At 42.6% G+C, this 23168-nt stretch overlaps 9 protein-coding genes across 9 annotated transcripts; 8 read left to right on the top strand and 1 right to left on the bottom strand.

Annotated features, from left to right (window-relative positions):
* Positions 1-825: 825 nt before the first annotated feature.
* Positions 826-1857, top strand: FA14DRAFT_123803 (Pkinase-domain-containing protein; the record flags this gene model as incomplete). The annotated part of the gene is made up of 1 exon (XM_025496603.1): positions 826-1857. One exon carries the CDS (start codon positions 826-828, stop codon positions 1855-1857), a length of 1032 nt encoding a protein of 343 aa, XP_025353521.1.
* Positions 1858-2382: 525 nt separating this feature from the next.
* FA14DRAFT_190386 (uncharacterized protein) lies at positions 2383-6212 on the top strand. Its single transcript, XM_025501790.1, has one exon. The coding sequence runs from the start codon at positions 2641-2643 to the stop codon at positions 5992-5994; it is 3354 nt and encodes a 1117-aa protein (XP_025353520.1). The 5' UTR covers positions 2383-2640; the 3' UTR covers positions 5995-6212.
* Positions 6213-6392: 180 nt separating this feature from the next.
* Positions 6393-9277, bottom strand: FA14DRAFT_161179 (alpha/beta-hydrolase). The gene has a single exon (XM_025498993.1). It carries the CDS (start codon positions 8883-8885, stop codon positions 6669-6671), a length of 2217 nt encoding a protein of 738 aa, XP_025353519.1. The 5' UTR covers positions 8886-9277; the 3' UTR covers positions 6393-6668.
* A 445-nt stretch (positions 9278-9722) lies between these two features.
* FA14DRAFT_155914 (prolyl oligopeptidase) lies at positions 9723-10535 on the top strand (the record flags this gene model as incomplete). Its single annotated transcript, XM_025497793.1, has 1 exon — positions 9723-10535. The coding sequence occupies one exon, from the start codon at positions 9723-9725 to the stop codon at positions 10533-10535; it is 813 nt and encodes a 270-aa protein (XP_025353518.1).
* On the top strand, positions 10291-11083 carry FA14DRAFT_185052 (uncharacterized protein; the record flags this gene model as incomplete). Its single annotated transcript, XM_025501430.1, has 1 exon — positions 10291-11083. Exon 1 carries the CDS (start codon positions 10643-10645, stop codon positions 11081-11083), a length of 441 nt encoding a protein of 146 aa, XP_025353517.1. The 5' UTR covers positions 10291-10642.
* A 436-nt stretch (positions 11084-11519) lies between these two features.
* On the top strand, positions 11520-14005 carry FA14DRAFT_185047 (alpha/beta-hydrolase; the record flags this gene model as incomplete). The annotated part of the gene is made up of 3 exons (XM_025501429.1): positions 11520-12442; positions 12517-13350; positions 13414-14005. The coding sequence occupies 3 exons, from the start codon at positions 11520-11522 to the stop codon at positions 14003-14005; spliced, it is 2349 nt and encodes a 782-aa protein (XP_025353516.1).
* A 544-nt stretch (positions 14006-14549) lies between these two features.
* Positions 14550-17097, top strand: FA14DRAFT_185046 (alpha/beta-hydrolase; the record flags this gene model as incomplete). The annotated part of the gene is made up of 4 exons (XM_025501428.1): positions 14550-15469; positions 15544-15992; positions 16057-16438; positions 16506-17097. The coding sequence occupies 4 exons, from the start codon at positions 14550-14552 to the stop codon at positions 17095-17097; spliced, it is 2343 nt and encodes a 780-aa protein (XP_025353515.1).
* Positions 17098-17383: 286 nt separating this feature from the next.
* On the top strand, positions 17384-19908 carry FA14DRAFT_185044 (prolyl oligopeptidase; the record flags this gene model as incomplete). The annotated part of the gene is made up of 6 exons (XM_025501427.1): positions 17384-18221; positions 18333-18788; positions 18873-18902; positions 18975-19181; positions 19323-19355; positions 19433-19908. The coding sequence occupies 6 exons, from the start codon at positions 17384-17386 to the stop codon at positions 19768-19770; spliced, it is 1902 nt and encodes a 633-aa protein (XP_025353514.1). The 3' UTR covers positions 19771-19908.
* Positions 19909-20708: 800 nt separating this feature from the next.
* On the top strand, positions 20709-22820 carry FA14DRAFT_155909 (alpha/beta-hydrolase; the record flags this gene model as incomplete). Its single annotated transcript, XM_025497792.1, has 5 exons — positions 20709-20811; positions 20875-21055; positions 21168-21177; positions 21233-21342; positions 21365-22820. The coding sequence occupies 5 exons, from the start codon at positions 20709-20711 to the stop codon at positions 22818-22820; spliced, it is 1860 nt and encodes a 619-aa protein (XP_025353513.1).
* Between the last annotated feature and the right edge of the window lie 348 nt (positions 22821-23168).

Genomic DNA, 23168 nt, shown 5'->3' with positions numbered 1-23168 from the left:
GAGCCGACACCTTTTGATGCATTAGGCAACCCAATCGATAAGACAAGTAATGCGGGAAATATCAGCCAAGCACCCGCATCAAGCCAAGCATCCGCTCAGACCAATGGTCATCCAAACGGACAATCGGCCGCCGCTGCTGGAAGATCACTCTCGCGTCCTTCATCCCCTCCTCCACGCGCAATGTCACCAAAACCCAAAGCTGCTGCCTCTACAAAGGTGAGCAGCGGTGGTAGTGTATTGAACGCAGTGGCGGATCCGGCTCAAGGAAAAGGAAATAAAGTTGGCGCGAATACAGATCAAGTTACATCACCATCATCAAATGAAGCACCAGCCACAAACAAAGAAAGCTCAGGGCGTGATATGCGAGGAATGATGAGAAGGATGCTCTCTTCGTCTGATGCAGGTAACGCGCGCGGTAATCAAGGTGGCGCTCAAGGATCACCTTCCCGTAGCCCCGCCGTTCGTGCAGTAGATCATGGCGTTAATCAAAGCTCAGGCTTTTCAAGTCGCGGCTCTTCACCACCAGGTAGTCCAAGAAGCGAACTCGGGCCAGAGTCTGCAGGACTACATCAAGCTTTGCACAATCTTGACTTTGGCGCAGGAGGAGGAAGTCCCTCTACCAGTCAACCTCCAAGTCGCAACGTGAGCATCAAACGTGACGGAAAATCCCAGCCAGCGGGCGAAAAGGATGCAAATGCAGCGCCAAACGAAAGTGGACGCTTGACAGCAGCTGCTTTACGTGATTGGGAAGCAAAAGGCTCATCCAAGCCTTCCAAGAAGAAAGACGGTGATGCAAAGTCAAGCGCTAGCAACACCCTTCGTGATATGATTGGTCTCACTCGTCGTGGATCAAATACATCGCAAGGCAATCGATCTGACGGAGGAAGTAAGAAAGGTAGTAAAAATGGAGGTAGCGAAAGCGGTCGTGGTGGTGGTGAAACGGCCAGTCTTTTGAAGAAGTATGGTGTTTGTGAAAAGGCTGCAATCGGTAAAGGTGCTACAGCCGTTGTCCGATTAGCGCACAAGTGGGATCGCAGTACAGAGAAATTGTATGCCGTGAAGGAATTCCGTAAACGAAGAAAGAACGAAACCGAAAAGGAATACGTCAAAAAGTTGACATCCGAATTCTGCATTTCTTCTACCTTGCATCACGTCAACATTGTTGAAACTGTCGATTTGGTTCAAGACGAGAACAGACATTGGTGTGAAGTGATGGAATACTGTCCTGGTGGAGATTTGTATGCTGCTATCAAACGTGGTGGAATGTCACAGGCTGTGGTCGAGTGCAACTTCAAGCAAATTTTGAGCGGTATCGGTTATTTGCATAGCATGGGTGTAGCACATCGTGATATCAAACCCGAAAATTTGCTGTTAGATGCAAGTGGACATATCAAGATCACCGATTTTGGTGTATCTGACGTTTTCCGTATGTGTTGGGAAAAGTCAACGCATTACAGTAAAGGATTGTGTGGAAGTGAACCTTACATTGCACCCGAGCAATTCGAACACAAGGAATACGATGCACGATTAGTGGATGTTTGGGCGGCAGCAGTTGTGTTTTATTGCATGCAGTTTCAAGAACTTCCTTGGCGAGTTGCCAAGATGTCAGATCCAACGTTCAAGGAATTCGTTCATTCTTACCACACATCTACATCACCGCCACCGTTATCCAATTTATCGCCACGCGAATGTCGACCATTGCTGAAAAAGATGCTCTGTCCTGATCCAAAAGGACGTATTATGACGGAAGAAATCTTTAAAGATCCATGGTTCATGTCAATCAATGCGTGTGAAAATGGAGTTTCCTCGGATCACAAACATCAAATTGTACCCTTTACAGTGACATCAACTTCGTAAAAGTTCATTCAAAAGCTAGAGGCGGTGCAAGGAATGGATTTTCATACTCTTTTTTCAATATTTATTATCCTTCTCTCTTTGAATGCTCATGTATCTTGTCATTTCGTTCCTCATTTGTTCATCTCTTTTTTGCGACTTGTACATCTTGGTTTCGTTAAACACTAATGACTAATTTCACGATCAAAACAGTGTATTGATTAAGACTGAAAATGAGGCTCAATCCGATGTTGATGGTGAACAGCTTGCTCACTTTCAATTGACCGCACGCACCCCACTTGTAAACGCATTGCTTCCGAAGCGCCGGCGCAGTGTAATTATGTGGGTTGTAGGCGCAATGGCTGTGTGTCAATATAGAACTGCAAGAACATCTCATAAGCTTAGGCTGTGACACGGCAAGGCATAATTCCACTCACTCTGAAACAAACACGTTGTGCACGTCCAGAAGCCAAGCCTGTAATTCTCTTTGGTCAGTCAGGGTGATTGTTTTTTTGTTGGTGAGCATCATTTTCTAATAATATCATATCAGTTTTCCTTTATTTTCCCCTTATTCACCTTGCTCCGTTCTTTCTGCCGCTTCTGAAAAGAATATTGACTCTATACCATAAAACGCGAATGGCTTTCCCCTATTTGCCTTTACCATACCTCGGTCTCTAATTTGCTTTTGGTTCGATAGAAATTTCCGACGACGTTCAACGTTCTACAAGGATTGCCTGCTCGTAAGCCTGACATGGCTTCTTAAGTGCCTTTTTTCACAATCAATCATTTTGACGCCCAACGTTGAAAATGAATCCAAACAGCTCTCCCTCCACTCCAGGCGGAGCAAAGAGCATTTTCGATCAATATGCATTCGACACTCGTTCTCAGCATTCCGATCACAGTGCACCATTTGAATCCGTTTCGAATTCTCGCAGACCTAGTGCTCAACCAAATACCGTAGGAGAAAGTCCAAGTATACCTTTTGATCATATGATGACAAACGTTCATCAAGACAATAACGGATCTCCGTCAAATGAAAATAATGGTGAATCAAGTTATGCCGCGGAAACGCAAAGTATTCGAAGTACTTCAAGTAGTTTACGTGACGCATATGCTGCCTTGAAAGGTGGTATCTTTCCTCCTGGCGTACGTTCAAAACGTCAAATTGGCGAAGACGATGATGAAAGTGATGCAAGTCAATACGACGAAGACGGTTACAGTTTTGAAGGAGAAGGTCCATTTCAAAAACCCGATTCACCAATCAAACCAACGATGGATGCCAATGCAGATCCATCGCATGATGTGTATACCAACGCTCTCGATTCACCAGACGTTCCTTTACGCAGAAGTAGCGTTTTGGATTCCCCAGTCGTCGCTACTTCATCTTTACGCCATAGTGTGGATCAATCGAGCGCAAGCACCTCCAATTCCGGTGTATCTAAAAGCAAAGGATCACTCAATAAGGAAACGACAGCGCACGATTCTGTAACTTCGCCAAACGATCATTCTCGAACTGGTTCAATAGCTAGCAAAACATCGAATAAAAAGAGTATGCATACACGTCATCAGCCTTCTATCGGAGAAAGTCCTGATGAAAATAGCGCATCTATCAAAGGTTCACCAAGCCTGGAACAAGAATCTGAAAATGTCAAACATCATGAAGCACCAGCAGGAATGAGTGAAGAGGAATGGCAAAGGCAGCATGAAGCTTCAGCGGCTGCAGATCCCAATCGACCCAGAACTCTAAAAGAAGCGAGAGCTTTGGCCAAAGAGCGTGCTAGAATGCGCTTGATGCAAACAAAAGGACCGGGCGAGACAGCTTCTCCTCCTGCTACACTTGGATCTACGACAATCTCTCCGCCTTCAACAAATGATGAGGTGGAGGATCGTTCTCCTAGCTTGGATTCGAAACATAGACAAGAGCATAGACATGCACAGGTTATTCCTCTACCAGCAGAAGCAAAACATGATGCTGCCGTCGTCAAACCTACTTTGGACGATTCAGATTCGCTGACCGGTACAAAGAGCGCATTGGTGGATATGACAGATCTACAAGCAGCAGTAGGAGAAGCTTTGGAAGATGTCAGCTTCACCTCTAGTGCAACATCGGCAACAGCTACAGGAAAATTTGGCGATTTGGAGAGGACACCGATCATTGGCTCTGTTGAAGCTTCAAGGGATACAGCATCAGCACGATTAGACGGCAGTGCAACTCATTCGCAAAGGCAAGGTATCCCTCTTTCCGTTCCTTCTGATGTGGATATGGAATCGGTGACGCACTCAGTCACTTCATTTGACTCTGCGCCTGAATCACCATCCAGTCGAGCTTCTCCTTACGTTTCAGCAGCCAATCTTCCTGGATCGCCGGCTCCCGTTCATTATTCAGATGCAACAGAAGTTCAACCACCCGTCATTCCAGTGATCCAAGCTGCCGATCACTTTAAACAACCTTCAGCATTTGCCACTGCAGCCTCGTCACCACGACAACAACAACAAGCTTCGTTTATACCTCATGCAATGCGATCTCAACAAAGAAGCACTGCTCCCAACAAAATTGCACGATTGGATGTTTATGGTAAAACTGTTCCTTGGCCAGCCGCTTTTGAGCCCGCTGCAATTATTGAGCAAAAACGATTGGCGCCTTGGGAGAGAGCGAGAAGTTATGCTTATTATTGCAATGATTTGATGAATACGCCTACAGGTGTGATGATCTGGTTGGAGATGGTACAAAGACCTGCACAACGAGCTGCGGCAGCTGCTGCCAATTCAACGATCAAACAAATACATGGAACGCCGAACAAGCGTCACCTGCGAGCAGAAGGAACAGATGGTTCTGGCTATGCTGCAAGCGTACGATCGGATGCCACTTTCCCTATGCGTGGAGATGGTGGCAAGGCAAAAGAGATTGTATCCCATCATCCTTCCGAAGCTGCCATTCCTGAATCGCCCACTGCTTTACCACAATCGCTGCCATATCCGATGCTCGCTGGTGCAAATTCTACTTCATCGCCATCCATTCGACATCAAACTAGACCATCACAAGAAGGCTTTTACAATTCCAATTTCCCGAGCAGTACAAGCTTTGGCGATAAGCGTGAACCTCGGAATTTCTTTTCAAATTTAGGACGCAAGTCGAGCATGCGTAAGACGCAAGGGACAGGAATTGGACTTTCATCTCTTAACAGCAATAGTCCATCAAAGAATGTGATGAGTAGTATTCGATCACGCGGAATATCCAATCCTGCTCCAACAACGGGATCGAGTCCAAAGATTAAAACGATACCGATCGCGGGTAGTCAATCGGTTGATCAATCGGTCATTAGCCCTTCAAGTGCTGCATATAGTCCTACATTGGTATCTTCACCTGATATGTCATCACAACATAGCGTTGGAACACCGTTAACGTCCAAAGGAAGTGATTTGCATTCTCAATCAGAATCCAGTCACTCCCGTGGTCCTCAAGGCCCACGTGCCTTGGGTAATGCTCCTTCTTACTTTGGTTCGTTGGGAAGTGGAATGGGCCACAGATCTGATTCTGTACCATCAATTCGAACCATTAATCATGAAGAAGGAAAGACTGGATTGCATGGGTTGTCGACGACGGGTGGAATTTATAGCATCCCGGGAAATGGAGGTAGCAGCTCGCATTTGAATGCACCGACGGACTATTCTGCCAATTCATCTCCAACGATGGCAGGCGGTAATGGCCAAAGTGATCGAAGAAGTCCACGTTCCAATCAACAATCATTGCCAGCACTTACCAATGTGAAGAATTCACTTTCTTATCAAAGTGTACGAGATCCAAACAGGCGTCCAACACAACCTTCTTTACAACCACCTTTACGAAGTACATCTGCACATTCTTCCGATTCGCATTCATCTTCCATTTCGCACAACAATAGTAATAACAATTTGACAGCTGGTGGGAACGGTACAGTGGCAGGAGGATTTTCGCTTGGTAGAAGAAGAAGTTCAAATCTTGCACCTTCAATGACGCCCGGAGAAAGTGAAGCATTGGATAAACTTTGTGATGTTTTGCCTGATGCAGATCGAACGACCTTATTGGATTATTTAAGACGTGCAAACGGAAACGATTTAGTGGCCATTGGTGATTATTTACAAGATCAATCCAAAGTTGAACAAAGTCGTAGAATGCGGTAATTGGAAAGGTTCAGTGTATGCCACTCAAATCAATGTATTCAATAGTACTCTGTCTTTTATTTAATTTGATTCATGTGCAATATCATCATCGCCTACCCACAGCCAACAATGCCGATTTGAACAGGTCTAGAGGATGTATTCCAATGTGAATGTGGAAAGCAAGCTGGAATTGGCTATCGACATCATGAGCATCGCGCTTTCGAGCGACAGAGACGTGCATTGTATATGCATTGACATTTTGCAACATGTTTCATTCTTGTCTTGTCAAAGTCACCATAAATGAGAAAGACTATACAACACAGGAAAAATGGGCCATTTTGTTCCCTTTCACATCTGATCAAATCTGGACAAAAACATGATATCATTTGGAGGAATGACAAAGAAGCCACAAGATAAAAATGAGATTCATGAGTTGATTGCGATAAGGATCAAAAAGATATATTCGTGCTCATCGTTCGTCCTTTATAGGCTGCAGATCCAAGCATCGTGCCGTCAAACATTGCTTGACATAGGCCAATTCGATCTGCGTACTTCGACTTGCATCGCTGGTAATGTGACCTGAGCCTTGGAAGTAGTACATCAGAAGTGGATACGAGTTGCTGGAAGGACCGAGGAGGGGATGTGTAATCGTTAGTAAGCTTTACTTCTTCAATCTCAGTCCACCCAAACATTACTCACTTTGGACGACTATATTGCAACTCTGAAATCATCTTGAACGAATGCAAAGGAGGCACTCGATCATCACCCGCTGCTACAGAGAGAATCGTCATCGGATACATTCTTGACGAATTGACATTTTGCAAAGGTGAATATGCTCTTAGCCAATCAAATGCAGCAGGATCGGCAGGATTTCCCCATTCGGGTATTTGAAAAGCACCAGCTCGAAATTGGGTGTATCGTAGCATATCATAAGGACCTCTCTCGGGTATCATTGCGCCAAATAGATTCTCTGGTGCTTGATTGGCAACTGCCATTGCGGCCAAACCTCCAGCACTTCTACCATCTCCGATCAATTTGCCGGATTTTGCAATTTTATTCGAAACCAAATATTCTGCAACGGCAATAATATCGTCAAAAGTATATTGTTTCTGGGATCTCGTACCCGCAACGTGCCAACTATCGCCAAATTCACCACCACCTCTTGCTTGAACAAAGACCAAAACGCCACCAAACAATTCTACCCAAGAGAGTAGGAAAGGATCATATCTTGGCAAGATGGCCGTACCGTAGCTTCCGTAAAAGTATATCCAAGCAGGTCTTGATCCATCAAAGGGAAAATCTGTCTTGTGCAACATGAAGAATGATACTTGGGCTCCGTCTGTGCTATTAACGAAACGTTGTTCTGTTTTGAAGGAGCTTGCATCCAAACTTGCAGGTTTGCTGTCCACCCAAAGATTCGCCTCAATGCTGGAGCCATCCTTTGCTTTCGTGATCTGGTATATCTCTGTGCCACTTGTAAAGGTGGAGACAGTCAAGAAGGCTTGACGAGGATGCAAAATGTTTGAACGAGAATCTTGGATCTCACCCATAAAATCTGGAAGGACCTGTTGAATTTCTTTGCCGATCGCAACATCGTATGCATACAATATGCTTCTCCCTTTTTCCACATATCCTATCACCAGGATTGTATCGTCGAATTGCATTGCGCTCACCAAGGTTGCATTCTCCCTTTGCGGAATCACATCCGTCATCACCGCTTCATCTGTCAATTGATGCAAATTGTCCACCGTTCTGGCTTTGCTTGGGTCAACGGTAAATTTTGACACTTTTACTCCCGATACGCTATCACGATCTGTCAAAATGTAAAACGTATTGTTGAGGTTGGTGGTATAGACTGTTTGGAATTTATAATCGGGTACAATGGAAATCCATTTCATCTTGTTGGAAATGGGTTGATCGAGTGGCGCCATATACATTCGCATTCGTCCGTTAATACCAATGAAACCGATAACGATTAACCATTTCTCATCTTGAGAAATATTAACAGTCCAAACCGTATCGGGATTTTGTTGATCAACGTCTACGACTGTGATGTCTTCTTTTGGATCTGTACCGAATTTATGATATCGAATACGAACGTAACTTGCGGGACTGTCGGTATTGTTACCTTTATCGATTTGATCAAAGAAAGCACCTTGATTATCGGGCGAGAAAGCAAAGGTATACGAACCGCTATCCGTATAATATTCAGGAGAGCGACCATAGCCGCCATTTATATTGTCTGAAGGTTTAGCGGGAGGTTGCACATATGGCGAGGAAACGTTTCGGAAATACAGATTCGTAAGGTCAGAACCTGTTTGCGAAACTGTGTAAGCAACAATTTGTTTATCCTTGCGAACGACCATTTGCTGTACACCTTGCGCTCCATTTCCAGGCAGCATACTCTCGTTGAAGTATTTCAATCCAGGGGGCTGACGAAATTTGTTCTTGACGCCATCATCCATTTCACTTTGATTGGCAATATACCAAATCGGCTTTTGATCATTTTGACCTATGATATTATAGATGTACGTAGGATCTTCTCTTGGTCCTGATTCAACGAGTGCAGCATATGAAATATAATCAAATTTGGATTCGATCGTATTTTTGTGGTATTGCAATTCACCGCAATTATCGATATACGTTTGTGTCAACTGTGTTTGTTGTTTCAAGAATGCTTGGATTTCTGCAGTCGTACTTACGTTTTGCTCTAGCCAGTTGTATGGATCTTGGACGGTTACATTGCCATTTGCTGCCTTGGAGGCATACGTGAATGTTGTGTTTGCCCTTCTGACTGATGGATAGCTTGGATCTTTCAAATTGAATTGCCTACTGCAACATTCGTTCGATTCATCACCTCGCACGAAGGAGAATGTCACCAAGCTCAACGTCAGCCAAAATAATTTGGTCATTTGCAAGTAAGAAGCCGTTTAAAAGTCAGTTTTAACGATTTCTTTCTCAGAAAGGTAAGGAGACGAAAGCAGAGCAAAAATGACGCTATTTAAAGCTTTTTTTCCCATTCGGCAGGTATAAAATGACGATGCGAAAAGACACAGGTTCTGACGGAATTTCAAGATTTGCGTAACGAAAAGATGAAGATGAAAAGTGTGCCCCTTTCCTTTTGCCCGTATTGAAGAGGAAATACAGCCCAGATGATACGCCGTCCGAGAGCAAATGTACCTTCATCTTCCTCCCATGCAACTCGGCGCCGGCGTTAAATATATGGTACGGCAAGGACATATACAACCATGCACAGGGTCACGGCATTTTAAGTCTGTCGGAATTGCGTAGTAGAATAATATATGTTTGCGGTACCTTATTGAATCAGTTACACAGACAAAGACGGTAAATTTTGACAATTGAAGCTACATTACTTTTGCGTATACAATTTGTGTATGAGAACTTTGCTTCCGATCCGTCAACATGACGGCATTGCCGGGATATCAAGAGCTATTCGATCGCAAGTGAAATGAGAGAAATTTTTGAAAGCTGTTCATCTCAGAGATAAATTCGGCTCCTTTCTCTGCACGTCACACTTTTCCGGCATCGATTTGGACGTCAGGAGCCTGAATTACACATTCCAGAGTTACAATACCGCGCGGTGTTCCTTGGGAAAATGAAATCTACTTTCGGGATCTATAGTGAGAATGCTCATTCTTGAATTCTTGTGATTCAAACAACATCGTTCTCAACAATTGGATATGATGCGGTCTCTCGTTATCCTTTTAATTTCAATACTGGCAGCTTTCATGACCCATGTCAACTCCACTGCTACTCGAATCGTTTATCCAAAGGTACATCAAGTAAACAAAACTTGGTCTTATCGTTCTGCAAAGGCAAAAGGCAATGTGTCTTATGCAGATCCATACTTTTGGCTAGAGGGAGATGCAAGTAACCCTGGTATTCAATCATTCATCAAAGATCAATCCAAAGTTACAGACCAATACATGCAGGGCTGTAGAGGTAAAGCGACAATCATTAAATCTATCAAGGATGCAAGTAATTACGACCAATATGGTCGTATGAGCTTGGTGACTTCAAACAAAGGAAACACATCATTTTATCTGTATAGCTTCTTTGGCTCCGAAGGTCAAGCACCAATATGGTATATCGCCTCTATTGCCGAATTCCAAAATGCAAAGAAGAACGCTTTCGAAAAACCGGCAGGCAAACCTTTTTTAGATGAAACTCTTTTGAGCTCTGATGGTAGCGCAAGTATTGTTTTGTGGAGTGTTTCACCAGACGGCAGTACTTTTGGTTATCTTTTAGCCAATAGCGAAAGTGCAGGAAGCTGGTATTTTCGAAAGTTTGATTCACCTTTACTCACTGCAAAAACGTTTCCAGCTGCCGGTGAAGGAAGATTAAAAGATACTTTTCAATCCAGTATTGATATGATCTCATGGATCCCAGACCAAAAAGGAATCTTTTACCTAACTTCATCCGATTCATCTGGTGGTACAAATACAGATTTGGGTTATAAGGTTCGGTATCATGCTTTGCGTACCGATAATGCAAACGATCTTACCGTTTTTGATTCAAAAGATGAGCTGCGACAGGATTGAACAAGCAAAAGACATTTGATGATGCCCTAGCAATTTTACAGGACCTCGTTAACCGAAAAGTCTGCTTACCAGGGAAGATCATTTTAGACGGCGAGTCTGCAGGAGGTATGGCAGTGGGGGCAGTGATGAATCAAGACGTAAAAGGATTGATTGGCGCTGCTTTTATGACCAGACCAATCTGTGATGTTTTTCAATTAGAATTACGCAGTACGATTGGAGCTGGCAATTTTGAAGAATTTGGCGATGTAAGAACTCCACAAGGATTTGATTCCGTTTTTTCTTGGTCACCATTACAGAACATTAATCCGAAAAAGCAGTATCCAGCTGTTCTTCTATTACCAGGTTCTGCGGACGAAACCGTTCCCCCTTCTAGCAGTTACAAAATGTTGGCTCAGCTACAACACGATCATCCCACCAACAACTTACCTCTTCTGCTTTACGTCGTTCCTGAAGCTGGACATACATCTCGAACATTGACCGAAAGTGTTTATATGTTTTGCGTCATGGAAGAGTCTTTGGGCATTACGTGGAGAAAGGCTCAAAGTTGATTTGTACCTCATCTCATCGAATGTATAACTTTCCTTTTATAATTTTTGCAAGTGATCAGCTATTCCTGAAAGTCGGCCCCGTCTTTTGCAAAATGAAACTATTCATCAACGCCAACAATTTGATAGACTTGTCACATGAAAGATGAATAACTCCGCTTCAAATGTATGCCAAAATTAACTGTACGATGCTTATCCAAGCCATGCTGCTCTCCGCGCCTGAACACGGTGCCGAAATTGAGTGAGAGAGAGTGTTGTGCGGCAGCTTGCTTGGCATTACCAAACGGTTATCCAACGCAGCCACAAAAAATTCAAGAATTTTCTTCGTTTCGGTGCCACTTTATTTGATTTCGTGTCGCCTGCGATAAAAATATAAAGAGCATGAAAAAGCATTGCAAAGCATCCTTCTACCTCCATCCTTCTCATCAAACTCAACATTATGCGCTCTTCAATTTTCCTGTTTTCCTTGCTGGCTGGCTTGCTTGCTTTAGCCACCACGAGTGAAGCCCGCAGAAGACTTTCAAGAAGGGCTGTCTCCACATCACAACTTGTATATCCAAAGGTGCGTCGGGTAGACAAAACTTGGTCATATCCATCAGCAAATGCCCAAGGAAATGTGACTTATTCAGATCCATACTTTTGGCTAGAAGGCAATGCAAGTGATCCAGACATCGAACAATTCGTTAAAGATCAAAATGCGGTGACGGATGAATACGTAAAAGGCTGTAAAGGTAAAGATGCTATTACCAAATCACTCACTCAAGCCAGTTCCTATGACAAGTATAAATTCGTTCAACAAATTTCATCAATCAATGAAGGTGACGAGCCCTTCTACCTATATAGCCTTGTAAAGACTGGTGATCAACCAAGTGTATGGTACACAGCAAGTATGGAAGAATGGCAATCGGCAAAGAAGAACAATTTTAATTCGCCTCCTGGTAAACCCTTTTTGGATGAAGCTTTATTGAGTGATGATGGAAGTCAAAGCATTCTCTATCAATCTGCTTCACCAGACGGAAAAGTATTTGCTTATTTGGTGATCGGAAATGGAGAAGTAGGAATGTGGTACTTTCGTAATTTTGATTCCCCATTAACACAAGCCAAAACGAAGCCTGCCGGTGGTGAAGGAAGATTGAATGATACATTGCCCTTGAGTGCAGATATTCCTGCTTGGTTGCCAAATGGAAAAGGAATCTTTTATCCTATGACTGTTGAATCGGATGCAGGCACAAATCCAGACCACGGATATAAGATTCAATATCATGAGTGGGGGACGGATAATTCAAAAGATATAACTGTATTCGATGCAGCAAATGCCGGACCACATGGACAAGGGTCATGGTATTTCATCCAAACAAGCCCGTGAGTTCATTTGAAAAAGCAGATAGCGCCTCTAGTTATTGACTGTTTTTTTTCTCTTATCTCTTTGTCCATAGTGATGGCCGTTGGCTAACGGTTTCTGGCTATTATGAGGGTACGGATGTCAATATGACAAGCTATGCTACTCTGTTGCCCGGTCAAGAGATTTCCTCAAATATGAAATGGATCTCTCTCTCGCCTGATTATGATTTCCCAATGTATGCCATTGGAGTGATCGACGAGAGCTACTATTTCCAAACAGACAAAGATAACGCAAAGAATCAAAAAGTTTCAAAAATTAAACTTGATTGGAGTAAAGCACGTCAAGTGAAACAATTTACGGAATTACAAGATCGTCCTGAAGTGATTGACGTTATTCCTGAACGCAAAGATGCTTCTATTCCTCAATTTAGTACGTGGGTAACGGCAACCAATAAGATTGTTGTCTTGTACATCGAGAATGGTCAGAACACAATGTACCTGTATTGTGCAATAACTGGAAAGAAGCTTCAACAACTACTGCCGGATGAAAAATTAATCTATGGTGAATTTCAAGGTTTACCAAACAGTGATACTATGATCATTCGATATGAAAGCTGGAACACACCTTCAAAGATATACGAATTCACTTGGGAAGGCGATCATTTGGACACTTCTTTGGCAACAATTCGCTTGATTGAAGGAACAAATCCCGATGACTTTGCAATCGAAGAACTTTACGCAACATCAAAGGATGGCACAAAGATTCCATACTTTATCACCTACCGCAAAGGAACAAAGAGGGACGGAAGCGCACCTGCTTGGGTACACGGATATGGTTTCTATGCATTGATTGATAACCTGTTTTATGCGCCTAACTACTTTGACTTCTTGCGTTCATATGGCGGATACTTTGTTTGGATTTGTGCAAGGTTAGTATGACATTGATGGAAACAATCTTTCAATACTGATATTCTTTTCTCCTTTCCTTACAGAGGCGGTGGTGATTTAGGAGGCGAATGGCATGATGCTGCTGTGGGAGTCAAAAGACAGAGAACCTATGATGACTACCTTGCAGTTGTTCAAGACCTGGTCAGGCTCAAGATTACCTCACCTGGCAATATAATCTTGGAAGGAGGGTCAGGCGGTGCAATGGCAGTAGGCGCAGTAATGAATCAAGCACCAGCGGGTCTACTTGGTGTGGTACTCCCGGTCAGAGGTCCTTTAGATGTGATTCAATTTGAATTGCGAAGTGCAATTGGAGCAGGTAATCGGGCAGAATTTGGCGACGTAACCACACCAGATGGATTCGATGCCGTTTTTGCATGGTCACCTTTGCAAAACATTGATCCGAATAAAGAATATCCAGCCGTTTTATTAACACCCGGAACTGCCGATGAACGAGTGCCTCCTTCTTATTCTTACAAATTTGTTGCTCAATTGCAATACGATCATCCCAACAACAGTAAACCTTTGTTGCTGGCTGTGGTGAAGAATCGAGGTCATATTCCAAGCAATGTGGTTGAAAGCATTTATCAACTATGCATCATTGAAGAGTCTTTGGGTATTTCCAGAGTCACAGCTTGATATATAAATAGCTCCTTTTCATTTTCACACCTATTCATTCACTATGTCTACTTCATTTATTTTATAGCCTTCTTTCAATCTTGATGATTGACAGTTTAAAGAAATCTGATTGAAGTGTTGGTTTGTGAAGATATACGTGAATCATTCGACGACGAAATGAAAACAATATTGATATTTGGCCCTCGGTAATAGTACTGATAGGCCGGGAGTGGCATTTACCATTATTGTCCCTAGGCAAAGGTCGCCACACGGTGACAAACGGGCCGCACACTTCTCACAGCATGTTAAGAGGCGGATGTCGTACTTCTACAAACTTAATTTATGTCTCAATACAACGGCAAAAAACACCGTCAAGTAAATGTTGGGGGCTGATCGACGGAGAAAAATGATCAAGAATATTCTGCAAGTTGGAGCCGCGCTTCGAAATTGTATAAATCGATTGATCAGGCGAACGGAATGCTTATGTCTTGGCATGATGAACTCTATTCGATGTTTCTAACAAAAGGCACTTGTGTAGGTGTAACTTCTTCATCACATCTCGAACATGCACCCTTCACTCTACCTCACCTTTCTCCTATTTGTCCTCTTGGCTGTGAATGCTTATGGAATTGAGCAAGACAATGGTATGGAAAAGGTTTCGTTCGTGAAATCTCCCACTTACCCAAAAGTTCATCGTGTAAATCAAACGTGGTCATATCAATCTGCCAATGCAAGAGGAAATATTACGTATTCAGATCCATATTTCTGGTTAGAAGCTACCGGAAAAAATAAAGAAATTGAACAGTTTGTTGATGATCAAACAAATGTTACTGAAACGTACATTCAAGGCTGCCACAACAAACAGGTAATCGAACAATCGCTTCTGGAAGCAAGTACGTTCGATAAGTACAAAAATGTCGCTTTGGTTTCTTCAAACAACGGTGGAACTCCCTTCTATCTCTATCAAGTAATCCGTTCAGGCGATCATGCACCTGTATGGTATACAGCAACCGTTGCTGAATTTCAAGATGCAAAGAAGAACAATTTTCAGCCTCTTCCTGGCAAACCATTCTTGGACGAAGCTTTGTTGAGTGCGGATGGTGTAGCGAGTATTCTGATATGGAACACTTCACCTGATGGAAAAATCTTTTCTTATCTTGTCATTGAAAGTGGTGAAGTTGGAACATGGTTCTTCCGTCGCTTTACTTCACCTTTGATCACTGCAAAAACAAAGCCATTAGGTGGAGAAGGTAGATTGAAAGATATTCTTCCAGTGAGCTCAGATCAAATTTCTTGGACGCCTGATTGCAAAGGGATTTTTTACCCAAAAACAGTCAGCTCTGACGATGGCACAAATACAGATCTGGGCTATAAAATAGTCTACCATGCTTGGGGCACCGATAATGCTGAGGATATCACCATCTTTGACTCTAAAAATGCGGGAGAATATGGTGATATTACGTACTATTTCACTTCTATGAGCCCGTGAGTCAGATGAAAGTACAACGATAATGTGTTATAGTGTAGCTACTAATCTCTTTTCACGTCTATCACATCAGAAACGGCAAGTGGCTAGGAATTTTTGGATACCACGAGGATACATATTTCAACATGGTAGGTTATGCAACCCAATTGACAGGTCAAAAAATCTCCGAGAATATGGAATGGATTTCAATTTCACCATCATATGATTTTTCAATGTTTGTTGGTGGAATCGTGGACGATGACGTAATCTTTCAAACAAACAAAGATGCACCAAACAATAAAGTTGCCAAAATCCATTTAGATTGGTCAAAAGCACGTCAAGTGAAAAACTTTACCGAACTTCAAGATCGTCCGCCAGTAATTGATGTGGTTGCTGAGCGTGAGAATGCACTGATCGTCCAAAATGGTGCTTTCGTCACAAACAATGACAAGATCGTTGTCATCACTGTAGAAAATGCACAAAATCAAGTTCACGTTTATAGTTTAAAGGACGGAAAAGAGATTTCACGTCTGATTCCGGATGGTAAGTATACTTCGTGGTCTATACAAGTACCAAAGCGAAATTCACCCTTCTCTTCCACACCTAGAAAAAGTCACCTATGATGTATGGGTTGCCGACCAGTTCAGTGATACCTTTATCATGCTGTTTTATAGCTGGAACTCACCTCGCAAGATATACGAATTCAAATCTAAAGGAAGTAAAGTAGAATCTTCTTTGGTAACCGATCAACATATAAAAGGAACGAATCCGGACGATTTCGCCATTGAAGAGCTTTACGCTACCTCAAAAGATGGTACAAAGGTACCATACTTTGTCACCTACCGTAAAGGGACAAAAAAGGACGGAAAGGCGCCTGCTTGGGTTCATGTTTACGGTTCATACGGCATTGTTGATAGTTTGTATTACGAACCGAACTACTTTGACTTTTTGAGAAGCTACAATAGCTTCTTCGTTTGGGCTTTACCAAGGTAAGCTTTGCACCAACTTTTACGATCGTATTGGATCTGATTAATTCTTCCCTTTCTACTCCGACAGAGGGGGTGGCGACTTCGGTGCAAGATGGCATGAAGGCGGACAAGGATTGAAAAAGCAAAATACGTTTGATGATACTGTTGCTGTTTTGAAAGATCTGATCAGGCTGAACATTACTTCACCAGGTCAAATTATCATTCAAGGCAAATCTGCTGGTGGTGCCGCCGCTGCTGCTGTACTAAATCAAGTTCCTGATCTTGTTGGAGTAGCATTGCTTGTGAAAGCACCTACAGATGCATTTCAATGGGAACTTCGAACGACTTTAGGCGCGGCAAATAGAATAGAATTCGGAGATGTGACAACGCCTGAAGGATTTGATGCTGTTTTCGCATGGTCACCTTTGCAAAATATCCAGAAGAAGATCTCTTATCCAGCAGTGTTGTTAACGCCAGGTGAAGATGATGAACGTGTAGTTCCTTCTTTCAGCTATAAGTTCGTGGCACAGTTACAATATGATCATCCGAACAATCCGAAGCCACTGTTGATGTACGTCGTCAAAGGTCAGGCACACACGCGCAGTACCGTTGGCGAAAGTGTGTATCAATTTTGTGTCATTGAAGAGTCTTTGGGTATCACAAGAAGGAAGACGACATGATGGTCATGCTTATCTGTATACTTCGTAGTCATTCTAATACACTATAATATTTCATAACATTGAAGTTATTAAGTGACGCATGAGGAGTCATCAGATCGAAAATGTTATCTTCATATCTGAAGGGTTGTGGTGAAGTGCGACCACTTGCATACGAGAAATAACACCTTCATCACTTGCTGCCAATTATGTCTATAAAATGCTGACAAAGTAACTCTCTGTAGAACGGTACCGTAGAAAGATGAAATTTCATATCGTAACGCCACTCGCTTGGCATTTCACTAATCAAATGCCGGAACGCATCGGTGACACATATGAGAAGAACGGCGGCCGCAACTCAAGAAAAGCATTTTGTTCTGTTGCTACTTTTGCCTATATACTGGCGGGTGAAACATGCTTTATAACAACCAGGGCTACCATCATTTCCATGCACCTAGAGCCAAACATTATAGCAATGCAACTTTTGCTTACCGTGTCAGCTTTTCTTATGGTACTTTCCGCCTCCGTGGCTAATGCTGAAGCTCAAGAAAAAGCTGTTAAAGCTGGGCTGACATATCCAAAGGTACACCGGGTAACCAAGATGTGGTCATATCGATCTGCAAAAGCAAAGGGCAACGTCACGTACTCTGATCCTTATTTCTGGCTGGAAGGATCTTCAAAGGACAAAAGTATTCAACAGTTCATCACTGATCAATCAAAAGTGACTGAGGATTACGTTCAGGGCTGTAGGAACAAAGGAGCAATCATTGAATCTTTAACTGCTGCAAGCAATTATGATAGCTATGGTTCAGTCTCTCTCGTTTCTTCAAACACCGGCGGATCATCTTTCTACATATTCTCCCTTTCTCGCTCTGGTAATCAACCTCCGGTATGGTATACTGCTTCTGTTGCCGAGTTTCAGGCTGCAAAGAGGGAAAATTTTGCTACACCTCCCGGTGAACCTTTTCTGGATGAAGCGCTGTTGAGTACAGACGGCAGTGCACGAATTCTGTACACCAGAGTCTCACCAAACGGAAAGATTTTCAGCTATCTTGTTATCGGAGCTGGCGAGGTAGGAGATTGGTACTTTCGATATTTCGATTCCATTTTGATAAATAAGAGTAAAGCTTTTCTCGCCGGTGGCCAAGGTAGACTTCAAGATACTCTTCCGCTAAGCGCTGATGTGATTTCATGGACTCCCGATAACAAAGGAATCTTTTTCCCATAAACTGTTGATTCAAACAGTAGAACAAACACAGATCTCGGTTATAAAATTCGTTATCATGTATGGGGAACGAACAGTTCAAGAGACATCACTGTTTTTGATTCAAAGAACGCCGGTGAATATGGAAGCGTTTCGTACTATTACACCCACGTAAGCGTTGATGGTCGATGGTTGATCGTCTCGGGTTATCATGATGCGTCGAACAACAATGTTGCTGTTTATGCAACATTATTGATAGGTCAAACGGTTTCTGAGAATATGAAATGGATCTCTCTAGCTCCATCATATGACTACTCTTTATTACCTGCAGGCATTATCAATGACACTTACTATGTTTCAACCAATCGAGATGCACCAAATTCTAAAGTTGCAAAAATCAAGCTTGATTGGAGTAAAGCACGTCAGGTGAAAAAATTTACAGAACTGCAAGATCGTTCAGAGATGATTGACGTAATACCCGAACGGAAGGATGCATTGATCATATTCAATGGTGCTCTCATCACGAATACAGATAAAATGATGGTGATCTATGTTGAAAACGGATAAAATACGGTATATGTTTACGATCTCGAAGGCAAATTGATCCGAAGACTTGTTCCAAAAGGTAAGAATGATGAAAATGATTGGGATGTTATAATAGCCTGAAAACTGACGTTGCTTCTCACCCTATGAATAGAGATGGTCACGATTGCCGATGTATCGGGTGATCAAAGAAGTGATACATTCATACTTTCATTTTATAGTTGGAACTCACCGCAAAAGATATACGAGTTCAAATGGACCAAAAAGGATGTTCAAACTTCGCAGGTGACCATCCAGCATGTTAAAGGCTCGGATCCGAATGACTTTATGATCGAACAGCGTTATGCCACATCAAAAGATGGTACAAGGGTACCTTATTTCCTGACTTACCGAAAAGGCACAAAAATAACGGTCAAAGCCCTTGCTGGGTTCATATATATGCAGCTTATGGTTTGATCGACAATCTTTACTACACCCCCAATTATTTTGACTTTCTGTCTAGTTATAATGGGTATTTCGTTTGGGCTTCGGCACGGTGAGTCTTCTTGAAAATCGGTAAAGTAGGTAGCTGTACTAATCTCGTTTATTCCCTGGTAACACTAAGTGGTGGAGGTGACAAAGGAGGTAAATGGCACGATACAGCAAAAGGTTTAAAAAAGCAAAAGACGTTCGATGATGTGCTTGCAATCCTTGAAGATCTTGTCAAGCTGAAAATCACTTCACCAGGAAACATCATTCTAGAAGGCGGGTCAGCTGGTAGAACGGCGGTAGGTGCAATTATCAATCAAGCACCAAGTGGTTTGATTGGTGTCGCACTTATCGTTCGAGCAATGACTGATGTCTTCCAACTCGAGCTGCGCAGTACGTTGGGTAATGCAAATATTGCAGAGTTTGGTGACGTTACCACTCCTGAAGGCTTTGATGCAGTTAGAGCATGGTCTCCCTTGTAAAATGTTCACACAGATAAGTCATATCCAGCCGTTCTCTTGACACCAGGATCAGAAGATGAATCGGCACTCCCCTCAAGCAGCTATAAATTTGTGGCCGAATTGTAACATAGCCTTCCAGAAAACAAGCTTCCTTTCCTCATATACGTGGTTAAGAATGCAGGATATATCTCAAGCACTGTATTAGAAGCAAGCTATCAATTTTGCGTTATTGAACAATCTTTAGGTATCTCAAGAAAGAAAATAAATTGATGAGAATGTCAATATTTTTATTATGAAGTTTTCATTTGAATCACAATTTATCTACATGAATTAATTTCTGGAACTTTGAAGGAGGACTGCTTGAAGAAGAAAAGCTACTTCCTCATCCCAAAGCCGCTGAAACTTTTTATCTCAATGATAATACCTGTTTACAAAACGGTGCCGCACAAAAATTAATCAGGATACTGCGACGCCACTTGCTTGGCCTTTCACTTATTAAATAACGGAGGGCGGCGTTGAATTCACGTAAATTGATCGGCCACCGCAATACGACAAGTTGAAGAACATTTATTAATTCTGTTATGTCGGCAGCCGCTTTTTATATAGCTTATCAAGGTTTTCGCCTGTATACAATAAAAAGCAAGGTGAAACCTCCTCCCTCGAGACAGCATCCCTAACCACAATCGTATTTGCCCATCATGCTCTGCCGTGTAGCTACTTTGTCTGTGGTCTTATTGCTCGCTGCCTCGGTGGTGATCGCTGAAGTATAGAAAAAGGTCAAGAAGCCTAGGTTGGTTTATCTACAGGTACACCGGGTTAATAAAACTTGGTCTTTCCGTTCCGTAAAAGCTAAAGGCAATGTAATATATGCTGATCCTTACTTCTAGTTAGAAGGACCAGCGACCGATAAAGATATTCAGAAATTCGTTTCCGATTAAACGAACCTAACAGAGTCATACATGAAAGGTTGTAAAAACAAAGATACGATTGTTGAATCACTCTTAGAAGCAAGTAACTACGACAATTATAGATATGTAAAGTTGATTTCTTTAAATATAGGTGGTAAACCGTTTTACCTATACGGCGTAATATCTTCAGGTGATTAACCACCGCTCTGGTATACAGCATCTGTTACTGAATTTCAAGCTGCCAAAAAGACAAATTTCGCTACCCTTCCCGGAAGATTATTCTTGAACGAGTCTTTACTCAGCTCCGATGGCAGTGCAAGTATTGGTCTCGTAACAGTATCCCCTAACGGGGAAATATTCTCCTATCAAGTATTAGAAGGAGGTGTAAACAGTATATGGTACTTCCGTTCTTTTCAATCGCCTTTAACAACGGCAAAAACCACACCAAGTGGTGGTGAAGGCAAATTAAAAGACTTTATCCCATCTTCTTCAATTGATTACATCAAATAGGCACCCGACAGTAAGAGTTTCTTCTATTCCACAGTGGCAGACTCTAACGGCGGCACGAACATAAGATCCGTCATCATGTTTGGGGAACCGATAATGCACAAGATGTTACTTTGTTCGATTCGAAAAACGCCGGGGAATACGGTGAAGATTGCTACTTTTACATGGAACTAAGCTCGTGAGTACTACCTGGCCAACAGAGATAGAGTCGCACTAACTACAGATTTTATTCTTTTCAGGGATGGCCGTTGGCTCATGATTGCTGGTTACAATGATGTCTCTACCCTCAACACAGTAGCTTATGCTACCCGTCTGGCTGGACAGCAAATCTCAAACAACATGAAATGGATTTCGTTGGCACCTGGGTTTGACTTTACCGGTTTTAGTGGAGGTGTGGTGAACGATACATACTACTTTTGGACAAATAAAGATGCAAAGAATGGCAAAGTTGCAAAGATCAATCTTGATTGGAGCAAAGCGCGCCAAGTGAAGAATTTCACTGAACTTCAAGATCGTCCACCAGTGATTGATGTCGTACCTGAACGTAAAGATGCTTTGATTAACGCAGGAGATGTCAAAATGACAGCCAAAGACAAATTGCTTGTCAACTATATTGAACAAGGTGAAATAGCAATCTATCTGTACAACACCAAAGACGGAAAATTGATCAAACGATTGCTACCTAATGAGACCATGTACGTCAACGGTTTCCGAGGTGATCCGGATAGCAATACGATGATCATCTTAGCACAGAGTTGGAATACGCCTAGCAAAGTATTTGAATTCGACTGGACTGGTTCTGACATGGAAACAAGTACAATTACTGTTAGGCATATCCAGCACTCTAATCCGGATGACTTTGCTATTGAGAAACATCATGCAGCGTCAAAAGACGGTACACAAGTTCCCTACTTTGTTACATACCGCAAAGGGATTCAAAAACCAGCTCCTGTGTTCCTGCACGCATACGGTGCCTATGGAGATATCGAGAACCTCTTTTATCAGCCAAATTACTTTGACTTTTTACGAAATTATGATGGTTTCTTCGTTTGGGGTGGACCAAGAGGGGGTGGCGACAAAGGCGGCTTTTGGCACGACGCCGGGTCAGGCTTAAATAAAGAACACACGTTTAAGGACATTATTACGATAATAAAGGATCTTATAGCACTCAAGTATGGCATTCCCGGCAAATTCATTATCGAAGGAGGATCAGCAGGTGGGATAGCAATGGCAGCCGTGGCAAACCAAGCTCCAGCTAGTATGGTTGGATTAGCTTTGCCCGTTCGTGCAACCTGTGACGTTTTCGAATTGGAATTGAGAACCACAGTCGGTGATGCAAATAAGCCAGAATTCGGAGATGTAACAACTCCAGAAGGTTTTGATGCAGTTCGTGCTTGGTCACCTTTACAAAATGTTGTTCCAAATAAGCCATACCCGGCGATATTTCTAACTCCAGGATCGTACGATGAAACTGTTGTTCCTTCAAGCAGTTACAAATTCGTGGCCGAATTACAACATACCAATCCGAATAACGCTTTACCTTTCTTGATGTATGTCGTGCAAGACAAAGGTCACGTTCCGAGCACGATTATTGAAAGTAGCTATCAATTCTACATCATGGAGGAAGCCTTACACATCACCAGAAGGAAAAGCTGAGAGAAAGCGAGACATTTAATCCATTTATATCTCACACCAACTCTTCTAGCCACAAAATAGATCCTTTCACATTTATACCCGTTCTCCTAACATGCTACTTCTAATTGAGTTACATATCTTACAGATCATGCCGAATCAGAAATAGCTATTGCTTTCCGCTGAGCAAAAAGATAAGTGGAATCAAGGCTGTCGAATAGACGAGATATGAGTCCACTGAGTAATCTTCGATGTTGAATATAGAAGGGCGGAGTGCGCGGAAATCAGCGCCACAATCGTGTGATCCCGTTCTGCGGGAGCAGACCACCTGTGTGGAATGTTATGCTGTACAAAGAGGGCAAATATGTCTGC

This window comes from Meira miltonrushii (assembly GCF_003144205.1).
Source record: "Meira miltonrushii strain MCA 3882 unplaced genomic scaffold FA14scaffold_3, whole genome shotgun sequence".
NCBI lineage: Eukaryota > Fungi > Basidiomycota > Exobasidiomycetes > Exobasidiales > Brachybasidiaceae > Meira > Meira miltonrushii.
Note: the sequence above shows the minus strand (reverse complement) of the source record. Positions and strands in the feature narration are given on the sequence as shown.

Excerpts from the sequence above, each read along its gene's own strand:
- FA14DRAFT_190386 (XM_025501790.1), top strand. The coding sequence starts at position 2,641 with ATGAATCCAAACAGCTCTCCCTCCACTCCAGGCGGAGCAAAGAGCATT.
- FA14DRAFT_161179 (XM_025498993.1), bottom strand. The coding sequence starts at position 8,885 with ATGACCAAATTATTTTGGCTGACGTTGAGCTTGGTGACATTCTCCTTC.